General features: G+C 43.2%; 1 protein-coding gene across 10 annotated transcripts in view; it reads right to left on the reverse strand.

Moving 5' to 3' along the window:
* CUX1 (cut like homeobox 1) overlaps positions 1-18,789 on the reverse strand; it is a 268,204-nt gene that overhangs the window by 47,730 nt on the left and 201,685 nt on the right. For 4 of the 10 annotated variants that reach the window (XM_068656092.1, XM_068656089.1, XM_068656088.1 and 1 more), the window contains 3 exons: positions 16,308-17,134; positions 14,706-14,871; positions 14,011-14,067 (listed from right to left, as the gene is read on the reverse strand). The exons of 3 other annotated variants lie outside the window; for them this stretch is intronic. In XM_068656092.1, the coding sequence (XP_068512193.1) occupies positions 14,011-14,067; positions 14,706-14,871; positions 16,308-17,134 (1,050 nt within the window). The remainder of the gene's footprint in view (positions 1-14,010; positions 14,068-14,705; positions 14,872-16,307; positions 17,135-18,789) is intronic. 3 more of the 10 variants (XM_068656097.1, XM_068656093.1, XM_068656090.1) reach the window with 1 other exon arrangement.

The raw sequence follows: 18,789 nt of genomic DNA on the forward strand, positions 1-18,789 counted from the left end.
AGCAATGCTCGCTGAACGTTTACACATGTATTTAGAGAAGAGGAGGTCATTTTGTCCAGATGGGTGTAAAATTGCGTTACGTTAGGCTCTGGGTATCCCATCAGGCACAACTGGCAAATCCCACACTATTGACTTTAATAAATTCCAGATAAACTTTGCAATACCAAGGGTGCTTTGCATTTTGCATCCCAGCAGCCTGCATGCAGTTAAAAACCTGAAGCAAAAGCCCAAAAGCTTCAAAAATAAGGTGACAGAAGTAAAGAGCTAGAGAGATCAAGAGTATCACCGGTGTCACACTCTCTGCAGCACCTGGGAATTTCTTGTTTTTTATTCATTTTCTGAAGCCTCAGGTAGTCACAGAAGTGAGTCCTGCCCTGCACTTTGTAGAGGCCAGGAGAAAGACCTGCAGCAAAACCCCTCCAAACTAACTTGGTGGGAAAATGGTGTCTGCCAGGTCCCAAGTATGTGATGAAGATATGGGTCAACACGATGACTTTTGATGATCAAGAAGAAATTGGGGTAACATTTGAATAACTACTGGTTGACACTGACAAGTGTCATCGTCCCTAGAGAGGGACATATCATCTAAAATAAAGATACATCAATGAATGGAAACAAACTCAACACTATACAAATACCTTCTCATTTTGTTTTCTTTTTAAATACTATTTTTCCTATATAAAATTGCTGCTTGAAAGACCATCTACTGCAGCACAACCCAACACGATCCATACAGGTTGCCCATTCCCCCGTCTTTTTAGTACCTGACAGTTAAGAAAGTCAACAGACTTTATAGAACATTTGGTGTGTACGACCAGGGTTTGGCTGAGCATTTCATGAAACTGGCAGAGAACTGTAACAAACTGACCTTGCCTTAATTATACGGATGCAGAAATTCCTTTGTGGCCTTGCATTCCTTGTAGCAATGGATGAAGCCAAATCATGCTTTGGTTCCATCCATCCTCTCTACACCTTCCTCAGTTTCTATCATGATCGTGTTTTAGAAAATGTGAGACAGTCTGAAACAGAGTTCTGGCCTCGGTTCATTGGGTATGGCAGTTTTCCTAAACTTAGTATTAAATTATCTTGTTCTTCTCCAACTGCAAGATATCCTGTCCCCGTGCTAAGGTCAGGCCCCCAGCACTGGACCCTGGGTCTGTAACTCCTTAAACACTGGTTGCAGAAGGTTTTGGACTACCGTTATCCCTCCTTTGCCCCACAAACTACCTGAAAAGACCTCCCCCAGCACAGCATCTGTCCAACACAATCCTCAACAAGGTCTCATCATGTTCTTCCATCATGACGTGACAAAGTCCCCGCGGGGTGTAACCAACCACCGGCTGCACTGGGCTCCCCTCCAGCACAACACTGCGCTCCTGAGGAGCATGAGACAGTTCATTACAGCCTGCAAAACTGCAGGACACTGCACGAGGGACTGTTTTGATGATGTAGAGGAACTCTTCCACCTGCAGGAAGCAACTTCACCACATCCCTATGTAAAAAAGGAGCGGTACAGCTCAGACCTCAGATGCAAAGACTTCCAGCTCACGCTTGCTACCCTCCCCTAAAAATCACAGCTCAGACCCATAGCTGGAGCCTCCTACTGAAGCTCACCTCAGACGCAAAAACTTCCAGCTCACACTTGCTACCCTCCCCTAAAAATCACAGACATCTACATGACTTGACACCAGCCTCTACCAACAGCAGCATCTAGTACCAGCGTGCTGCAGAGCCCTGGGTACGGTTTCCCCAGTCCCAGAAGCATCACGCTGCTGCCTGCCAGCACGGGCAGGTTCCCCAGGTACTTCTTGCACGTGTTTGGAGAGCTGCAGGTTTGCCACTTGTGCTCAGATCCTGCCTTAGCTCCTTTTATGTCCTCTTGGGAATTAAACGGTGTGCAATGAGAGCACCCAAACTCACAAGTGTCCAACACAAGCTCAGCGCGCTGAGCTCCTGCTGCCAGCACCCTCCGCTTCCCCAAGGAGCACCCTGCACTTCGGTGGCCCAGGAGCTGCAGGAGGAATAAACTGCCCGACCGTGGGTGCTAGCACGAGCCAGTAAGCTGCAAAAAGACTCGGGGGAAACAAGGTACACGGAGAAGTTGGGGGAAGACCACGCAAAACACAGAAGGTATTCAGGGGCCTCTAAACGGATTATGAAAAATATTATATTCTAAAGACAGCAGGCAGACAACAGCTGCCTTAAGTTTCAGAGAGAAGTGGATTGAAAAAGCAGATCCACTATAATTTTCAGAGACAAATCTCTGTAGTTTATCTGATCCACTATTTAAATTTCAATACAGAGTCCTCTATCTGCAGTAATAATAACCTAAATTCCATTTAGTGTTCATTTGAGCAGTCAGGATAAAGTCATTTCTTATTATCTCCCCACTGTGTAAAAAACAGCTTGAAGGTAGGAAGTCAGCAAGCATTTTCACCAAAAAGTAATTATTGTAAGTGACATTTTTACTGCTGGCATGCCATAAGGCGAACTGCGCATTTGGAAGGACAAGTTGCTAAAACAAAATGACAGGGTGCTCCGTGACATTCCGACAGGAACCCAAACATGATTTATCTGGCGGTTGGGTTGATGCACCACTTCTCGTGATGTCCCAAGCCCAGGCTTCAGGTCCACGCCAGAGCAGTGGAACCCCCAGCTCCTTACCGCGGGACAGCAAGAAGGGGATGCTCCGCGCACGGCAGCGCGGGAGGCAGCCAAGCATCCCCTGCTCCGCTCGTTTCCTTTACGGCAAATTAGTACGGAAGATGAAAGCAGACAAATGCGGACAGGAGCTTTCTCGTCAACCTCTTAAAAGAGCATTTGGTACTTCAGGGCCTGCTTTTACCTCCTCATACAGATGAGTTAATGGACAACAGCAGACCTGGCAGGCTGCCTGAGATCCTTGTGTCGCACACCGGGACTGGATGGGTTTCTGTGTTCCCCTGGTCACTGGGCTGCCCACTCTGTCCAGTTTGTAGACCAAAACCCAGGGTGTATTGTCCTGAGAGCCAGGCCCTCCTCACCCAGTACTCAGGACAAGTTACTGTTTTTCAGGGTCTGACATTTCCAGGCAGATTTCTCGTTCCCAACCTTCTGCCTCATTTTAACTCCAGGAGCGCTGCCTTTGCGGGATCTCCTAAAACACCCCAACAGCTCTCCACATTAGCAGCCGTAGCGTGCAAGTTTGATCTCTGTAATAAATCAGGTAAGCATTTGTGGAACAACACCGCAATGCATCCCTCTTCTGACTAATTAAATGAAAACACCCGCGAAAGCTGAACTCTCTCTCGCAGGTAGCATTTTTGGCGGATTTACTTTAAGTGAATGAATCTTGCCTATTTACAATGTGCAAATTAATGTGGCTTAGGAAAATATGATCCTCCCTATAGTTATAAACTCCCCCAGTTATTTGTAGGGAGTATAAAAACCTCCCTCCAGTGTGCACACATAATGACATGAAGTAGGTAGGTCCGTGTGTTCATGATTGCAAGCGCTTGCTATAGTTCTGGTTATAGATTTCCACCATGACCCGGGGGATTTTGTTTGTTTGTTTTACAAATGTTTTAACTTTGGGGAAAACGTTATTTTGGGTCTCGGCTCAGGGAAATTTTATATGAACGGGGGGAAGGGATCAAAAGAAAAGGCCTTCAGGAAAGCGTGCAGATGTATGCGTGTCTGCACTGAAAGGGGAGGAAACCAGCTCTGGCTAACTCAGAGATTACTAGGGGAACACTAACAATAAAAGTCCCCATTCTGCACAGGAATAACATACGTCAAAGATAGAAGTACATATAACCAGCTGAAGGATCAGAGTAAATGTTAAAAGTACCTGAAAATATCTGCTTCTGAGTATTGTTGGAGAATTACAGGGTGTAGCTGCAACTTTATGTTGCATTTTCAATAATTACATGGTTAGCTCTGTGCTTATACTAAAAAATATATGTTTTTAGCCATTCTAGAAAGCAGAAGGAGCTAGAGAAATAAGATGAAGTTCAGAAAAGAACTGGCATTAGACTCATGAAAAAAAATACAGCTGAACATTTACAAGTTCTCAGGTAAGTTAGGTGACCAATTCTCCTTGCAATGAATGCACACTCACAAATGCCTCCCAGAGTCTTGGAAATCACACTGCTGTGCCCAAAACTATGCTAACAGTGCAGCTTCTCTCGTGGGGCTCGCTCCTCTTTCTTTGTCCTTCGCTGCTGAGCACCCTGCCCTGGCTGGTGAGTGCTGGCAACCCTTTCAATGCACCCCGCACCAGCAAGCATCTAAACTCTTTAATAGAGAGGTGCTTTGTGCCCTGCTGATGCAAAATGCCTCATAAGCCCAAATGTTCTGGTCTGTACAACATAAGCACTGTGGTAGGGCTGGATGTGGGGAGGCAAGTTCAGCTACATGCACAGGAGGAATGGCCAAGCCACATCTCAGAGAGCTCAACGACCAAAGGGTGGCACCAACTCAACCCATCCAACTTCCACCAGATTAGGAGGGCTCTGGGATTTGTCCGCTGGGGTGTGGATGGGCTTGAGTAGGAGCTACAGATCACCACAAAGGGCAGTTTGGACATGCAGATGTGCAGAAGGATGCAACTGGAGTTAATTAAAGAGAAAAACCCCACTGAGATCTACCTGGTGCTGGGCTGGACACACCAACCCCTGGCGTAAGTGCACCTCCACAGAGAGCTTTCAAATACGCACCATCAAGGGACACTTGCAATGGCCCACAGGGAAACAGATCTCCAGATAGCCATGATTTTATGTACTGTTTTACATCAGATGAAGGAAAATAGAAAGAACTTTAGAATTCTTTTTAGTTGGATGAAGAGACAGAATGAGAAACATCAGAACACCATCCGGGGCAGACCAGCAGCCCCAAATCCTTTCCAAGTGTCCCTAGCCAAAATCAGATGCCTATGGAAGAGGTAAGCAATGCAACAAGCACATAGGGAGAATTTCCTCAAATACCTGCTGGCTTGCACATAGGTTCCTAAGGATATTTGCATTGAAAAGTGCTGATTTTTCTTTTTTTTTTAAATTTTTGTTTTTTCCCAGTATCACCCTTAAACAATTTAAAAACCATTTATAAGATGAAATCAGATTTTAATTTAGATGATTAATGGGAAAACCATGGCTGCTTTAAAAGACATTGCTCTTCTTTGTTAATCTTTATTTAATATTCAGATTTTTCTGGGTTTCCGTAACTTAGTCAGAAGTCAATATTTAGAAATAAGTGTTGGAAAATATTTTCAATAACCTTATTATTAAAACAGCTTGTGTGCACAAGCTTTATTAAGGATTTTTCTGAATATTAAAACAAATATGTCACGAAAGCAATCAATCAAGATGCCACAACCCCACACGGTTACATTTTTAGTATAATCAAAACAAACCCGTGCACAATACCTTTTGGAAAACAGACTTAGAGCTTTTAGAGAGGCTCTGTGGCAATTTATTGTGTTGTTGTTGACTCGATGACCTTGTGATTAGACACTAACTTTGAAGCCTTACAGTATTTTTGACTGTCTGATGTCCTTCTCTGTTGTAAGGCTGAACGTGAAGGTGTATCTACACCGCCCTTCAAGATTTTCATCTGTCTACAAGAGTAGGAAGCAGGATGTGTATGTGCATTGCGTCCCATTTTGCATTTATATGTATTTCCCCCTCTAAGCAATGTGCACATTCATATGCTATGGGCGAGATGCTTACGGGATGGATCCGAGGCTAACGACTGGATTCCTTCCCTGCTAGAAAAGTCCCATCTAACAGCCACGGCAGGGGCTTGTTCTTCGTCTTAAGAGCAAGCAGCTGAAGGAGAGTGACCCTGAACACCGCTATACCTAATGCTCTCCTCTTCGGGAGGAGTGCTGGCAAAAGTACTGAAACAAAATGACATTTTCATTGTATGCAACAATATTATAAAAGCTATTAAGGTACATTATTTTACACGTCCTCATAATCTCTCCATACTGCTTTACTTAATTTGTGATAAAATTGTTGAGAAAGGGTACTTAATGTAGGACAGTCAGTAAAAGTAATTTATCATCTTCCCGCTTCGGTGCTCACGTTATCAGCGAACTCATTTTCTGCATTCATCATGCAATCAGCCTATTATTTGCATATTAATCAGGCAGTGGACCATGAAAGAGCCGCATCCCAGCCAAATGCTGCACTATCTCAGGAGGAACACTCAGTAATTATCATACATCAGTGTTATGATGTGGTAATTGATTATAACATCTTTCTGTTGCCCCTGGGGAGTCCCACTGCTAACCCAGCTTCAGGCATTCTGTGCAGATTTTTCTCTGAAAATTACAGAAACCATTGCTGTCCTTTTATTAGATTTTTTTTTTTTTACCTTTACAACAGGCAGCTCTCTGAGCATTTCCAAGTTACTTTTGCCTTTTTTTTTTTAAATGAAACCTTAATTAGAAAAAAAAAAATCTGCCACAGATCAGAAAACACTTTTTTTTTTTTAAAAAAAAAAGAAAAAACGAACAAATAAAAAAAAAACACCCCTAAACAACAGTTGGGCTTGCTCCTCTTCGTCCTCTCTTTCAGGGTCTGGTGGCTTTTTAGGTACGGGCATTGCTTACATAATACTCTTCCCCACCAAACCCCACAAAATGTTGCAACTTCAATAGACAGTAATTGCAAAGTTCGTATAAAGGCAGTTAAAGTTGCTTTATTTAGGTGCCAAATGAGAGGCTAATTTTGGTCCTCTCGTAAAGGACAAATGAAACATCTGCCAGTTCAAACTTGCACTATTTTTAGGAGCCAAGTTCCAGAGGGGTAAAAGAGAGAAACAAATGCGAGCCACCAGGGCGGGCACCGGGCAGCTCACCTAACACCTCGCCTCTCCGGGGAGCACCCAGGGTCAGCCCCCACCTGCACCCAGGCTCCCTTCGGCAGGCAGAAATGTGGGGCTGGGAACCTCAGGAGAAGGCCAAGGAGGGGAGAACCCAACGGGGAGCACCCCAAAAATCAGCAGGGCCTGGGCTCTGCAGTGAGGCCGGACAACTGAGAGTAACTCACAAGGACAAAAGGACTCCTCCAAAGCACCTCACTGTCCTCGGCCAGGCTCACCGGAGGTATCTGGAGCACTGACATCAAAATGGGGATATTTTGGGAAGCTCAGGCTGTGCCAATGGGTAGTATCAAAAAGATTCTTCTGGGGAACAATCATTCGTTTCAAGCACGCTGTGGGGCATAACATGTAGAGCCCAGGAACAAGCATCTGTAAGGGGTTTCTGGCAGAATCTTTGAGAAGTACAAAAAGTGGGGCACTTACAGGTCAGGCCTACCTTTTGTTTCTGATTGTCCCTAGACTTTTTCCTTTCATGAGGCTAATGAATTGGACATTTTCCCATTTTCACTTGTATTTAAATTTGATTTGAAACCTGTTTTGTTTTCAGTGCAAGTTGTGGTTCTTAACAGATTTCAAATAATCACTGGATTCTTTCATTTGCTGTTTCTCTGAATGGCTGTTGGCAAATTTAAAAACCTCCAATACCTATCAAATTAGGGGAGACAAACTCATAATTTTTTCCTCTTTTCTGCTGCACTCTAATGCAAAGGACAGGCTAGGAGGTACCTTAGAAGATATTAATTTTCTGGTAATTTTCTGTTTTTTTTTTTCCTTGGGGATGATTTGCTCTCAAGTAATACATAACTCTTTATAATCAGACGAGGATTCAGAGTCTAGCAGGCTGTTTATTTCCCTGTGTCAAAGCTACTTTGAGCAGAAGGCGGCTGCCTTGTAGCTCCATCCCCATTATAAAAAAGAAATAACAACCTGCACATTCGGTGCTAGCACACCTTCTTTTCAGTATTTTGGGAGGAAAATAGCCCATTATGTGTTCTTTGAATTGAAAGCAAGGTAATTTTCATCCACCGGAGGAGCATTTTATAATTCGTTGAGCAGCGGTGGGGCTGGCACCCAGCACGATGGCCACCTCCATCCCGCTGGTGGCAGCCACAGGGGCTGGACCCCGCAGCCACCTCCTCGGCCCTGTGCCTCCTCTTCCCCCTAAGCCACCACCGTGAGCTCCTGCCAGCTGCCGGAGCCTCCCATTTCCGACAGAAAACTGCTCGAGCCCTTTGGAGAAGAGCCCTCCTGACCCCTTCTGCAGCTGCCAGCCCACGGGGGACAGGGCGCAGCCATCGCCCCAGCTCCTGACCCTCCCCGAAGCCACAGCACGGCTGTGACGGCCTCGCTCACGTTTCAGTGCTGCTCCAGTTATTTTTGTATTTGGCTTTCGAACGTATCGGCTCATCGTTTTGAGGCAGCTCCGCTGCAGTTGGCAGCTGGCAGGAGAATCCCCCCGTGCCCAGGAAGAGGCAGAGGAGGCAACGTGGGCCCGCTCCCCAAAGGGGCTGCTCCTCTCCAAACGAGCAATGGAGGGACAGCGAACGCTGGTAATTAATGAAATGAAGTAATAAGCAAGGAGATGATGAAAAGTGGAACTTACACAGCTCTCATATTCAACGACCATGATTTCTTTTAAAAAATGCCTGAAGAGTGCACAGGAGGCTCGTGCACCGATTGACACCACCGTTACGGTGGAAGCATGTGTTCACGACCTACACCCACTTTTTAGCAACTATTGTGCAGGCTGATACTCTTCCAAATTACCGGAGAAGCATAGCAGCAATGGTCAGGGGAGTTTCTTTTTCCATTGAGCTTAAAACAAACGTTCATTAATGAGCTCTGCTTTTTAAAATGACAGTGGCAGCAGTGTGCCCAGCACACGAGCTCCTTGCTTGGAGACCCGGCCACGCACACTGAGGGCAGGTGAAGGTGAAGGACCCCCACTCCTGAATTAACCACAGAAATAAAGCAGTGCTGCCACCTGACCGGGGAACTTCTCCAAAACGAACGCTATGAACTCACAGCCACGCTTCAGAGTGAATTAAATTTGTCTTCAGAATACAGCGTGAGTCTCCTCTTGCCATATTAATATGAAAAGTGTGTTGGTGCTTTGTCATTATAATTCAGCCGCAAGGAATATCTGCCTAGAAAATAGTGTTCACTCTGTGATTATGTATTTTATTTTAGCACTTTTATAATAGTAAAGCTATGACCACAATGAGGACGGAGTCATCTGCTGCAAGTTTAATCACTGGGTGGTTCAATGGAAGGAAAAGAATGTAACTAGGACAGGAATTTCTCTACCAACACCGACTCCTTACAAAGCGTCGCTGATGGACAAAGGACTGCGGCCCCGCGGCACAGCCTGTGGAGGCCAGGCCGAGGCAGCAGGCAGAAATGACCAGATGATGCCTGGCAATGATATCCAATGTTATATTAAGAAGGAAGTTGAAGCACTGACTTCACGCTGCATTCCCAGGTCCCAGTAAGGTGCCTTGACAGCGATTCTCCCAGCTTTATTGATACCATAAAGGCTGCCAGGAAGGTTTTCATGGTCCAAATGTCAGGGAAATGGCACAGAATATGATCACACACGTTACAGACAGACTACAACAGCTGCCCTTACGAGAAGCCAACTGATATCCTATGGTTTGAAATCAAGACAGCCAGGGCCAACTGCTGCAGCGCCGCAACCTCCAGCCACACAGGAAGAATGTGGAAACCTCCCCAGTATGCACCAGTGGGGCTTAGGGTTTTACGGAGATAACTGCTCGGCTGACTTTGTTGTTCAGCTCTGAACTTTACAAATGCATTTGTACCTAGCACAAAAGGAGACGACGTTCTCAACCACACGCAGACTCACAAGCTGGTCTTTGAACATAACCTGTGCGTACAAGGAGTTCTGAGCCACGACAAAGCCCCGTGCTCTCCCTTCTCTTCCCTGCTACAGACCACATTAACCAGAACCACTCCATGCCAGGCACAGTTTTGTTAACTCAGAATGCCAGCAAAGGACTGCAAAACAATCTCCCTCTTCTTTTTGATTCACCAGGAAAAAAACGACTAAAATCTGGGGAGATCCTTCAGCATCACCGGACCGAGCCCTCCTGCGCTCACCAGGTACCAAGGATTCATTTCTCCGTGTGCTGGTCCCAAGCACACCTGGAGCACCATCCGACGGCTCTGCTCACCCAACACAAAACAGAACAATGAAAGAAATCATCACGGACCATGGGGTGGGGAGGTCAGAGCTTCTCCATTGCCACCCCGTGGCCAGCAAGCTCTCGGTAAGCATGTCAGGGTGGTAATCCTGAACAGGAATAGCAAGCCCGAAAGGCACGCTCTCCCCCCATTCCTTCTCACAGAGCAGTAAGATGTGACAGCACCCTTCTGTTATCGGATAAACAGGGACATCTACCCCGAACAACATCAACTACCTGCACACTTGCCAGCTCCTGGACTGAAAGCTATTACAGGAATGAGTATTATATAAATAAAAATATAAGGGATACCTGGGTCTGTCACCATTCCCCAGTATGTCTGCTAATATCCTAACTACAGTCAGCATAGATTGCATTCTGATTTTTTTCAGATTTCTTTCCCAAGAGATGATAAGAAGTAATCTCCCTGTTGTTACAAATGTTTTATTTTGAAAATAAGGCTTTTATGCATATTTTAGTTGATCTAAATACAGTAGATCTTGGGTTTTTAAATCACCAGATAATATGCAATTATCTCAAGCTAGATTCTGATTTTGAAACAAGCTCTAATTAGCTCCCCATTTTATGCTGCTATAATCCTTTCTTCAACTCCCATGAGCGTTACTATTGCTAAGCAGCATGAGGTTAGGAATGATGGATGATACCCAGAAAGGAAGACAAACAAAAGGGAAATTCAAAATCCCCTGAGATCACCCGCAGCTGTATCGGCAAATGAAGATTTCCACATTAGGTCATAAGACGACCCTTACAGAAACACACACCAAAAAGGCACGTCTTTCTCCCACTGAGTATTTGCAAGTCTTTAATGTAGTATATAGAGAGTATATGTCCTTCACAGAGGATAAATACTAAAGTGAATAAAAATTCAGCTTTCCTGGGAGTAGTTATGAAATCAGCAGCACCGAAAAAGAAACTTGGTCTTAATGTCATATAGATGCTCACTAAAGATATAAGACCCCAAAATAAAACAAACTAATAAGAGCTATATACAGTACAAGTATTTAGAAAAATATCCAAGCACATAAAGCTTCTCCTGACACATGGCCACTTTCCAAGCCCAACCCAGCTCTGATCATCAGTAATGCAACTAAATAAGGGCCAAATTCATCATGAAAAAATGCTGATGCACTTGGGTGACACTAATTCAACTTTTTTTTCCATGTGATTTGGTCCATGCTTTTGACACATAAATCATTAAAAAGGCAGATTTACCCAAGGGCATTAGAGCATTTAGGTGGAAAGAAATACACAGAAAAAATGTTAGAAAAGGCATAGCGATACTATTTTTGACCACCTAGGGTACAGACACCATTTTTGTGTAAAACACGTTCACTGGAACTTGCACAAAATTCTTCTAATCGCCAGAGCCTTGGCCAAGGTCACAGCCACAAAATACAGGTATGTACCTGGTTGTAATTTCGGTACAGGCTGTGTTTTTCAAAAAGTCATAAACAGTGCTTGAAAAGAAGAAAAATGAGCCAGGCTTCTCTTTGCAATCTCTGATTTATATATATACATATATATATACATATATATGATGCTTATCCATCTTAACCATTCATCCTTACATATAAAAGGCTGATGGGTCCATCTGTCCACGTGTGGCAGTGGAAAACTACTGGACAGAAGAACAGATTTTCATGAATGAGGTGCTAATCAAAACCTTATGATCTGGAAGCATAACTAACTGGGTCAGAAATCCAGAAAATCTTGCTAGTTTGGTATAATAGTGCCAAACAGTAATGAAAATACTCACGGCTAATAAAAGTTTGAGACGTTACTATGCATGTTGACACTCTGTACACTGAAGACCTTCTTGGCAAAGCACTCAGGAGCCACTGAATGTATTAGTTTAATTTCACTTCTTTCCCTTCACGCATTCAACAAGTTCTGAGCCAATTATATTACGTAGAAAAGGCTTCAGACCTTTTCTCATTTTAAAATTGGTCTGATTAATTTCTATTTTAAAATTACAAGTATGCAACCTTTTCTGCCTATATTTTCCTGGGAAATGTCTCAGAAGACCAGAGAATAGGAGCTTCTTCTTTTTTTTTTCTGCCCTGCAGTAGAGGATCTTTCACAAATGCATAATTATTTTTACCCTTTTCCAAACTGTTTGCTGCGCTTTTAATTACAGAACAGCTGCTAATAAAAGAAAATTACCAAACTGCCCTTCCTCATTCAAATATCTTGGTTTTGCTCTTTTGTTCTGCGTGGTGTCACAACCCTCCTTATTCCTCCATCCGGAGAGAGGTGCCGAGAAAAGAACGCCTTGTAAAACAATTTTGTTTCTAATCATCAGGAAAGAGGAAGAAAAGGGCACGAACCCATTTTCTCATTTGTAAGTTTGCTTTAAGGAAAGAAGGACAGCGATCATCAATAATATGATTTTATTAGCTGATAGGAACATGTCGCGTCACACAATATTAGCTCAAGGGCAGGAGCTGACAAACGAGGCTGGGAGTGTGGGAGTGGAGCAAAATATCACGGCAGCAAAACCCAACTTCCTGAAGGAAATCACTTTCAGCTACCAGTGATCCTCACGGGAATCCCTAAGGTGGTCGAATTTTAATGCTATGGGCTTGTCTTTCAATCTTTTATAATTACAGTTAGTCATAAATATGATGATTAGCAATAACAATGCAGCCTTTTCCCAGCTCCTCTGATTTCAAATTCCTCTTAAAGTGGCTATAATTAATTACTCATATTTTCCATGCTGTCTTAGGCATTTATAACTATAACAGTTACTCTTGCATAGTATTGATGCTACAAAAAGTAGTCAATGGCACACTCTTAATGAACAGCAGCGTATAAAATGTCACAGGAAATTTCCATGTTTGCTAAATGCTCGCCTATAAGTAACAATAGCTCTATGATTGCAAATAATTTTTCCCATTTCGGTTTTGTTTTTATGGCTTGTTTCACCAGGGGCATTTTTTGCTTTTATCTATTTATTTCCCACTGTTCTTCTTAGGAAAAACGTGGATTGAATTTCATCACGGATTTTCTTCTAGTAAAATCTTTTAGAATGCAAAATAGTTTCCCAGCAGTGCGGAAAAACAGTTCAGTTGAGACAGTCAGAATAAAGCTAACAAACTTGAGGAGAGTATTTCAGAATGGCAGGAAGGTAGAAGAACATACCCCATCCTGCTCTGTATCCTGAAAGGCAATCACTCTCAAATACTAGCTGCAAGTACAGAGTGGAGGACAAGTATTTTCCTAGGGTAGAAAAGAGCCTGAGTGTTTTACATCAGTTAAGCATATCACTGGTAAAAAGTCTGTGTGGGTAGAGTTTGGTATCTAACAGCAGGAACACAGCTGTTCTGCTCCTTCCTATACTGTGGCCATCTTCAGAAAACCTTGAGCAATTCACTTCTCATTGACACTCATCTTTGCTGCATCTGCTTTTTTTTTTGCAAATGGAAAGGGGAGGGAGGAAAAAGGTCGGCTTGGAATATTTAACGAAGCTTGAAACAGAAGCACATAACATGGTCTTTTCCCCACCTTCAAATTAACAAAGCAGATTTTGTGCAAATGAAAGTGGAATAATATGCCAGTGAATAAGGCAGCTGGAGTACGTAGATCACATTACAAACGAAAGGCTTGTTTTACAGCCATTGTCACATGTCAAGTTGATAAGCTGAACTATGGTAAAAAAAAACACAACAACCCTACAGAGCCAAGGATCTCTAAGATCAGACAGAGTCTCTTTACCTAATGTATGCAGCTAAATATGTGTACTCCCTACATCTGCCATAGCAACAAGGAGAGAAGGAGGAATTAACTGTGTTAATAAAAAAACCTGAAGGGTCTCCTGTATGATACAACAAAACAAGAGAAACCTCTCAGCATCAAAGCAAAAGAAATGTAACAAAAGCACAGAGAATTATTTCAGAGCAAATCATTGAAACCAGCTGATTACCTGAGCTTGCACATCCCTGCTGTAGGGAATCCTGTAATGATGTCACAGAGTGAAGGACTAGATAAGAGAGGAGAGGAAAATCAGGGAACAATAAAAGGAGATGCCAAACCACAAACTAAACAGTAAGCAGGCTCAACAAATAGCAAACCGCTGATCTCAGCAAGGGCACACTGCTCATTTAAGTCAGTGGCATTATAAGGGTACAACCGAGGTCAAACTCTAGTCTGGCCTTTCTGTATCAATGGGTATTAGGATAAGAGAGAGCCACAATAAAAGCATAATTGCAACACAGCATTCCCCCTTTACAGCTGAGTTCTAGCTCGCCTCCTGAGAAAGCAATCGATATTCTCCTAGGAACAATATCAAAATCCCCTATGCAACCCTAGAAAACAGCACACAACATTTTCCAGCTTTTCGGCCAATTTTTTTTTGGAATTACTTATCGGATTCATGCCTAAATATTATCGCCCTCATTAGGAACTCGATAACGGCTGCTTATCAATTGCACATAACCGAGCGCTTCTTGTGTAAACATTCCCAGCCAGTCCCCCTAGGAACCGGCAGGGATGCGAGGCGGGACGCTTCCCCTTCCACCAGCGCCTGGGCTGCCGCGGGGTGGAAGTCCTGCTTACTGCAACTTTAAAAAGATCTCCTCCTCCTCCTCAACTCAAACAACATAGTGGAATTTTAATTACCTTGTCCTTGTTGCTGCCCTTGTGCAGGCAGGACACACTGTCCCAGCTCACCATTCAACCAGAGCTGCATACGAATAAATGGTTCTCGGCCTTTTTGTGTCAATTTACTCCATGGCTTTGGCCTGGAGAGCATGTCACTGACACTTCCTTGGGACAGCCCCAATACCTGAAGTGAAGCAACCAAGAATGGCACGTTAACACATTTGGGGTAATTTAAGGGGGTAATTTAAGTCACTTCGGCTTCCTCTACTGCTACATTGCTCGAGTCAATTAGCAAAACTTCAAAATGACAGATATATGTACGGGGATTGAAATGCTTTTCTCCTGCCATAGTTGTTCTGGAGAGTTTTTTTTTTTTTTTTTTTTTTTTTTTTTTCCCTGCAGGAATGGAGTGGCAGTACAAACAGCAAAAGGATGGCTCGAGATTTGCATGCTTTCCATATTTAGTGTCAAACAGTTTCATCGATCCTAACAGGAAAAACACAGCATACCAGCTCACAGAAGGAGATAAAACAGGACATGATTGTCATGTATTTTGTTCTCAAACAAAAATAATTGGGACTTCTGAGACTAGGCCTTCATTTGGTTGATTTGTTTTTGGTATGAACTGTAACGAGGTGTGCTTTCACCTGTAGCAGCAGCTGCTCCATGGAAGTAAACATTTCGGAGCACAGCTTACTGCAGCAAAGGGGGATTTCAGACAGGCAGAGCCCAGTGGCTTGCTGGAATTCAGCACAGGTGCAGGGGTTAAAATTCATACTTAATGAAAGGTGCCACGGGATCCTTAATGACCCCGAGAGGTCAGGCTTTTCATTTTACATTTTACTGAAAAGGTAATAGCGTGATGCCAGCTCCTATTATGCTATTAGATTGATTCAGTTCTTTATGGGAAGAAGAAACACCAGATGTCCAGCACTCCTCGCAGCCTGGAAGGTGCTCTCTGGTGGTCGGGGACCCCCCAGCTCCCATGTGCTCAGAGCCCAGCATGCGAGACCTAATCACACATTGCGTGTCTGTAATCAAAAACTGCTTAAAAGGTCTGAAAGCACACTGAGATGTGGAGCACCAGGTATAAGAAAGGACCGTGAACTCTTGACTTAAGACTAAGGAGATGCAGGGGATTTTCCTTGTGTTTGTTCAAATACCCTTGTGCACTTTTCCAAATATTAAAAAAAAAAGGAAAAATGCTCTCATGTCCATAATCTTCACTCAAAACAAATTTAAGACTCTCCAGTCACGACAATGGTATTACTCAAATATTCCATGAATTCATTACATTAAGCATGAAATACTGAGTCTCAATAATGTTTGCTTCAGCTTTCAGTGTTTCTGAACTCGGGGGCCCCATTTCTAATTGCAAGCAACTGAAGCCAATCTTTATGTAAAATCTATGCAATTCATGAAATACAAGGGAACTAATTCTTTCCTTTGTGAGCATATTTTTAAAGTTTTTAACATGCTAAGCAAAAACATTTTTTCGTAAGACACATGTGGCACACCCCTTCCGTATGCACAGCTGTGTTAAACTGAGCTCTGTACCGATGCGAGGAGCATAATGCACATACAAAACACTGGGGTAACAAGAGAGAACCAATTCTTTACCTTTTCCCCAAAGATCCTTTGGCAGATGCCATTCTTTGCTAGCTTTTCTTTGACCTGACGCGTTAGTTCTATTGTATCCACTTCCTGGTACATATAAATCTCATACTGCTCAGGTGTCAGTGGAGGAACTGAAGGTTTGGATGGCTTTGACAAGGACACGATAGGGGATGAAGGGAGGGGGCTATTTTGTGGCGTCTCACTGCGACTCGCCCCAGTCATGCTCAATTCAGAACTCTGCGAGTACGGAGATTCAGCGTTTGGCCACTCTTTCCAATACTCTGAAGAAGATGGTCCTTGGAGCTGGCTACGATCTGGCCTAGTCTGATTGCTGACCTTTTCTTTTCCACCACTGGCTTCCTCAACTTTTATATCTTCGGGAAGAGCTGCATTTCTTCTCTCATGCTGCACAGTATTCCACCAATGGTCCTTCCAAACACCACCACGTCCCAACTCATTTTTAACATGCCTCAACATACCCTGGGCAGAATCACTTATTCCATGAAGCTCTAAAACAGGTGCCTCCTGAGGCTCCTTTTTGAGCCCAGAGAGGTTCTGCAATGCAGAGATACTGGAATCAGTGACAGATGAATGTTTCTTCAGGGATATGGCCAAAGGAGAATAGCTGGAAACCGAAGACATTGCAGGTGTAGATACTAGTTTGGGGGACAGGATAGAAATGTCAGCTTGAGATAAAGGTGTTGTTTTTAAGGCAGGTTCAAGGGCAGCCTGCTGTGCCTCCATTTCGCGTCGGGCTTGTTGCAGAATGGATCGAATAGCATCATCAGAATTGCCACTGCTAGATGCAGAAGGCGGCTGAGCCGGCTCAGCTATGAAAAACAACCAAAAGACTAAATGCAACAGAGGAATATGCTTTATATTCAACATGCGCTACTGTAAATATTTCCCTGCAAGAAAACGGGCTGCAATACATTTCTGGATGGGAGGGAGGAGTTTTCAACTAAGCAAAGATTCTCACTTTTCAAAATAAGGTAAGATTTCCAAAGTTCTTCACTGGAAAATTTTTATCGTTGCCAAAGTGCTGGAAGTTTGCACACACTGACTCAGCTGCACAAGTCTGTTACTACTTGCAAGTTTTCCACCATTGTAAAAATTTTCAAATAAATGCCTTTGAAAATCAAGCCTTCAACTCTTCCTCCCTCACCCCCAAGTGGTCAATAACATTTTATAGTTCTATTTACAAAGTTATTTAACCTTTCACTTTTATCTCCACAAATGAATCGTAACGCACACACTGAACACAGCTGCATCCACCTGGACAGACTATTAATACCCACTTACAATATAAATAAGGTGAGTCCTTTTAACTCCAAAAATAAAGCGCACAAATTACAACAAAGCAAGAAGTTTAGTAAAAGGCTTCGTTATTTAATTTGACAAGCCAAATGTGCTCCTGCTTCCTGTTTTCTTGTTCCGTGGTTCCAATCATTGAAATAAACAGCTCTACAGAAACCAGGATGACTCCCAGCCATCACTCTCTGCCCCATTTCAGGAGAGACTGCACCTGACTGAGGTATCTCAGTGGTGAACCCAGCACCCATGTGGCTGTTCTGCAGCATTCAGGACATGAGCAGAGACTGTAACATGGGTGTACACCTATCTCTGCAGAGTAAGAAGTTTTTTTTTTGCAATGGCATCTGTTTCCATTTAACTTAGCTTTCGCTGAGGACCCCGGTGCTTGAAAACCAGATCCTCTGAAAGCTGCTCTACAAAGACTGGGAAAAGTGAAGCACTAGGGAGTGGCAGGGAACCTATACACTGCAAGAAGTAACCTCAAAATGAAGTATGATTTGAAACAATCTGCGTATTATTCTACTGATACACCTCACCTGAATACATTTCCCGATTTGTCTCCCTATACTCCTTCCTGTCACACGCTATAAGGTATGTGAAAAACTAAGAAATGGGAAAAGATGGTGAGACCATCTCTTCTGTTTTATCTACTGGTTTCATAGGGAGTTTTGAGGCTGAGTTAGTATTTGAAAGGAAGTCCAACACTCTTAGATAAAACATGCTACTGAACAATGTGCTTGCAGTTTCCTGCACACAGTCCACATTTTTCTCTATGTAATCATCGCCGCTATAAACTTATTTATTTAGATCATATATTAACTGGTCTTTAATATTTTGCCATGAGATTAGCGTAGTTTTCATTTCAAAGATGACTATCCAAAACTGTAAATCAGTTTTTATTTTAAAAAACGAAACAGAAGTATTGCAAAGTACTCTCTACTTCATATCAGCCCTCTAAATGTACTGGAAACTCTTTCAAAGTTGGGAGGGCTGTGGAGTAGACAGAAATGTTAACTACATGACAGCTTACAATGAGAAATTAAACTTATCTCAGGCTAAGATGTTAAACATTAATGAAATTTTTGGAAAAGGAAATGCTTTTTGGATTAGCCAGCTCACTCCCTGAAAAAACCCTATATCCTTACATTCTGTAACCGAAGTCATGTCTGAG

Source organism: Anas acuta, chromosome 19 (genome assembly GCF_963932015.1).
Source record: "Anas acuta chromosome 19, bAnaAcu1.1, whole genome shotgun sequence".
Classification (NCBI taxonomy): domain Eukaryota; kingdom Metazoa; phylum Chordata; class Aves; order Anseriformes; family Anatidae; genus Anas; species Anas acuta.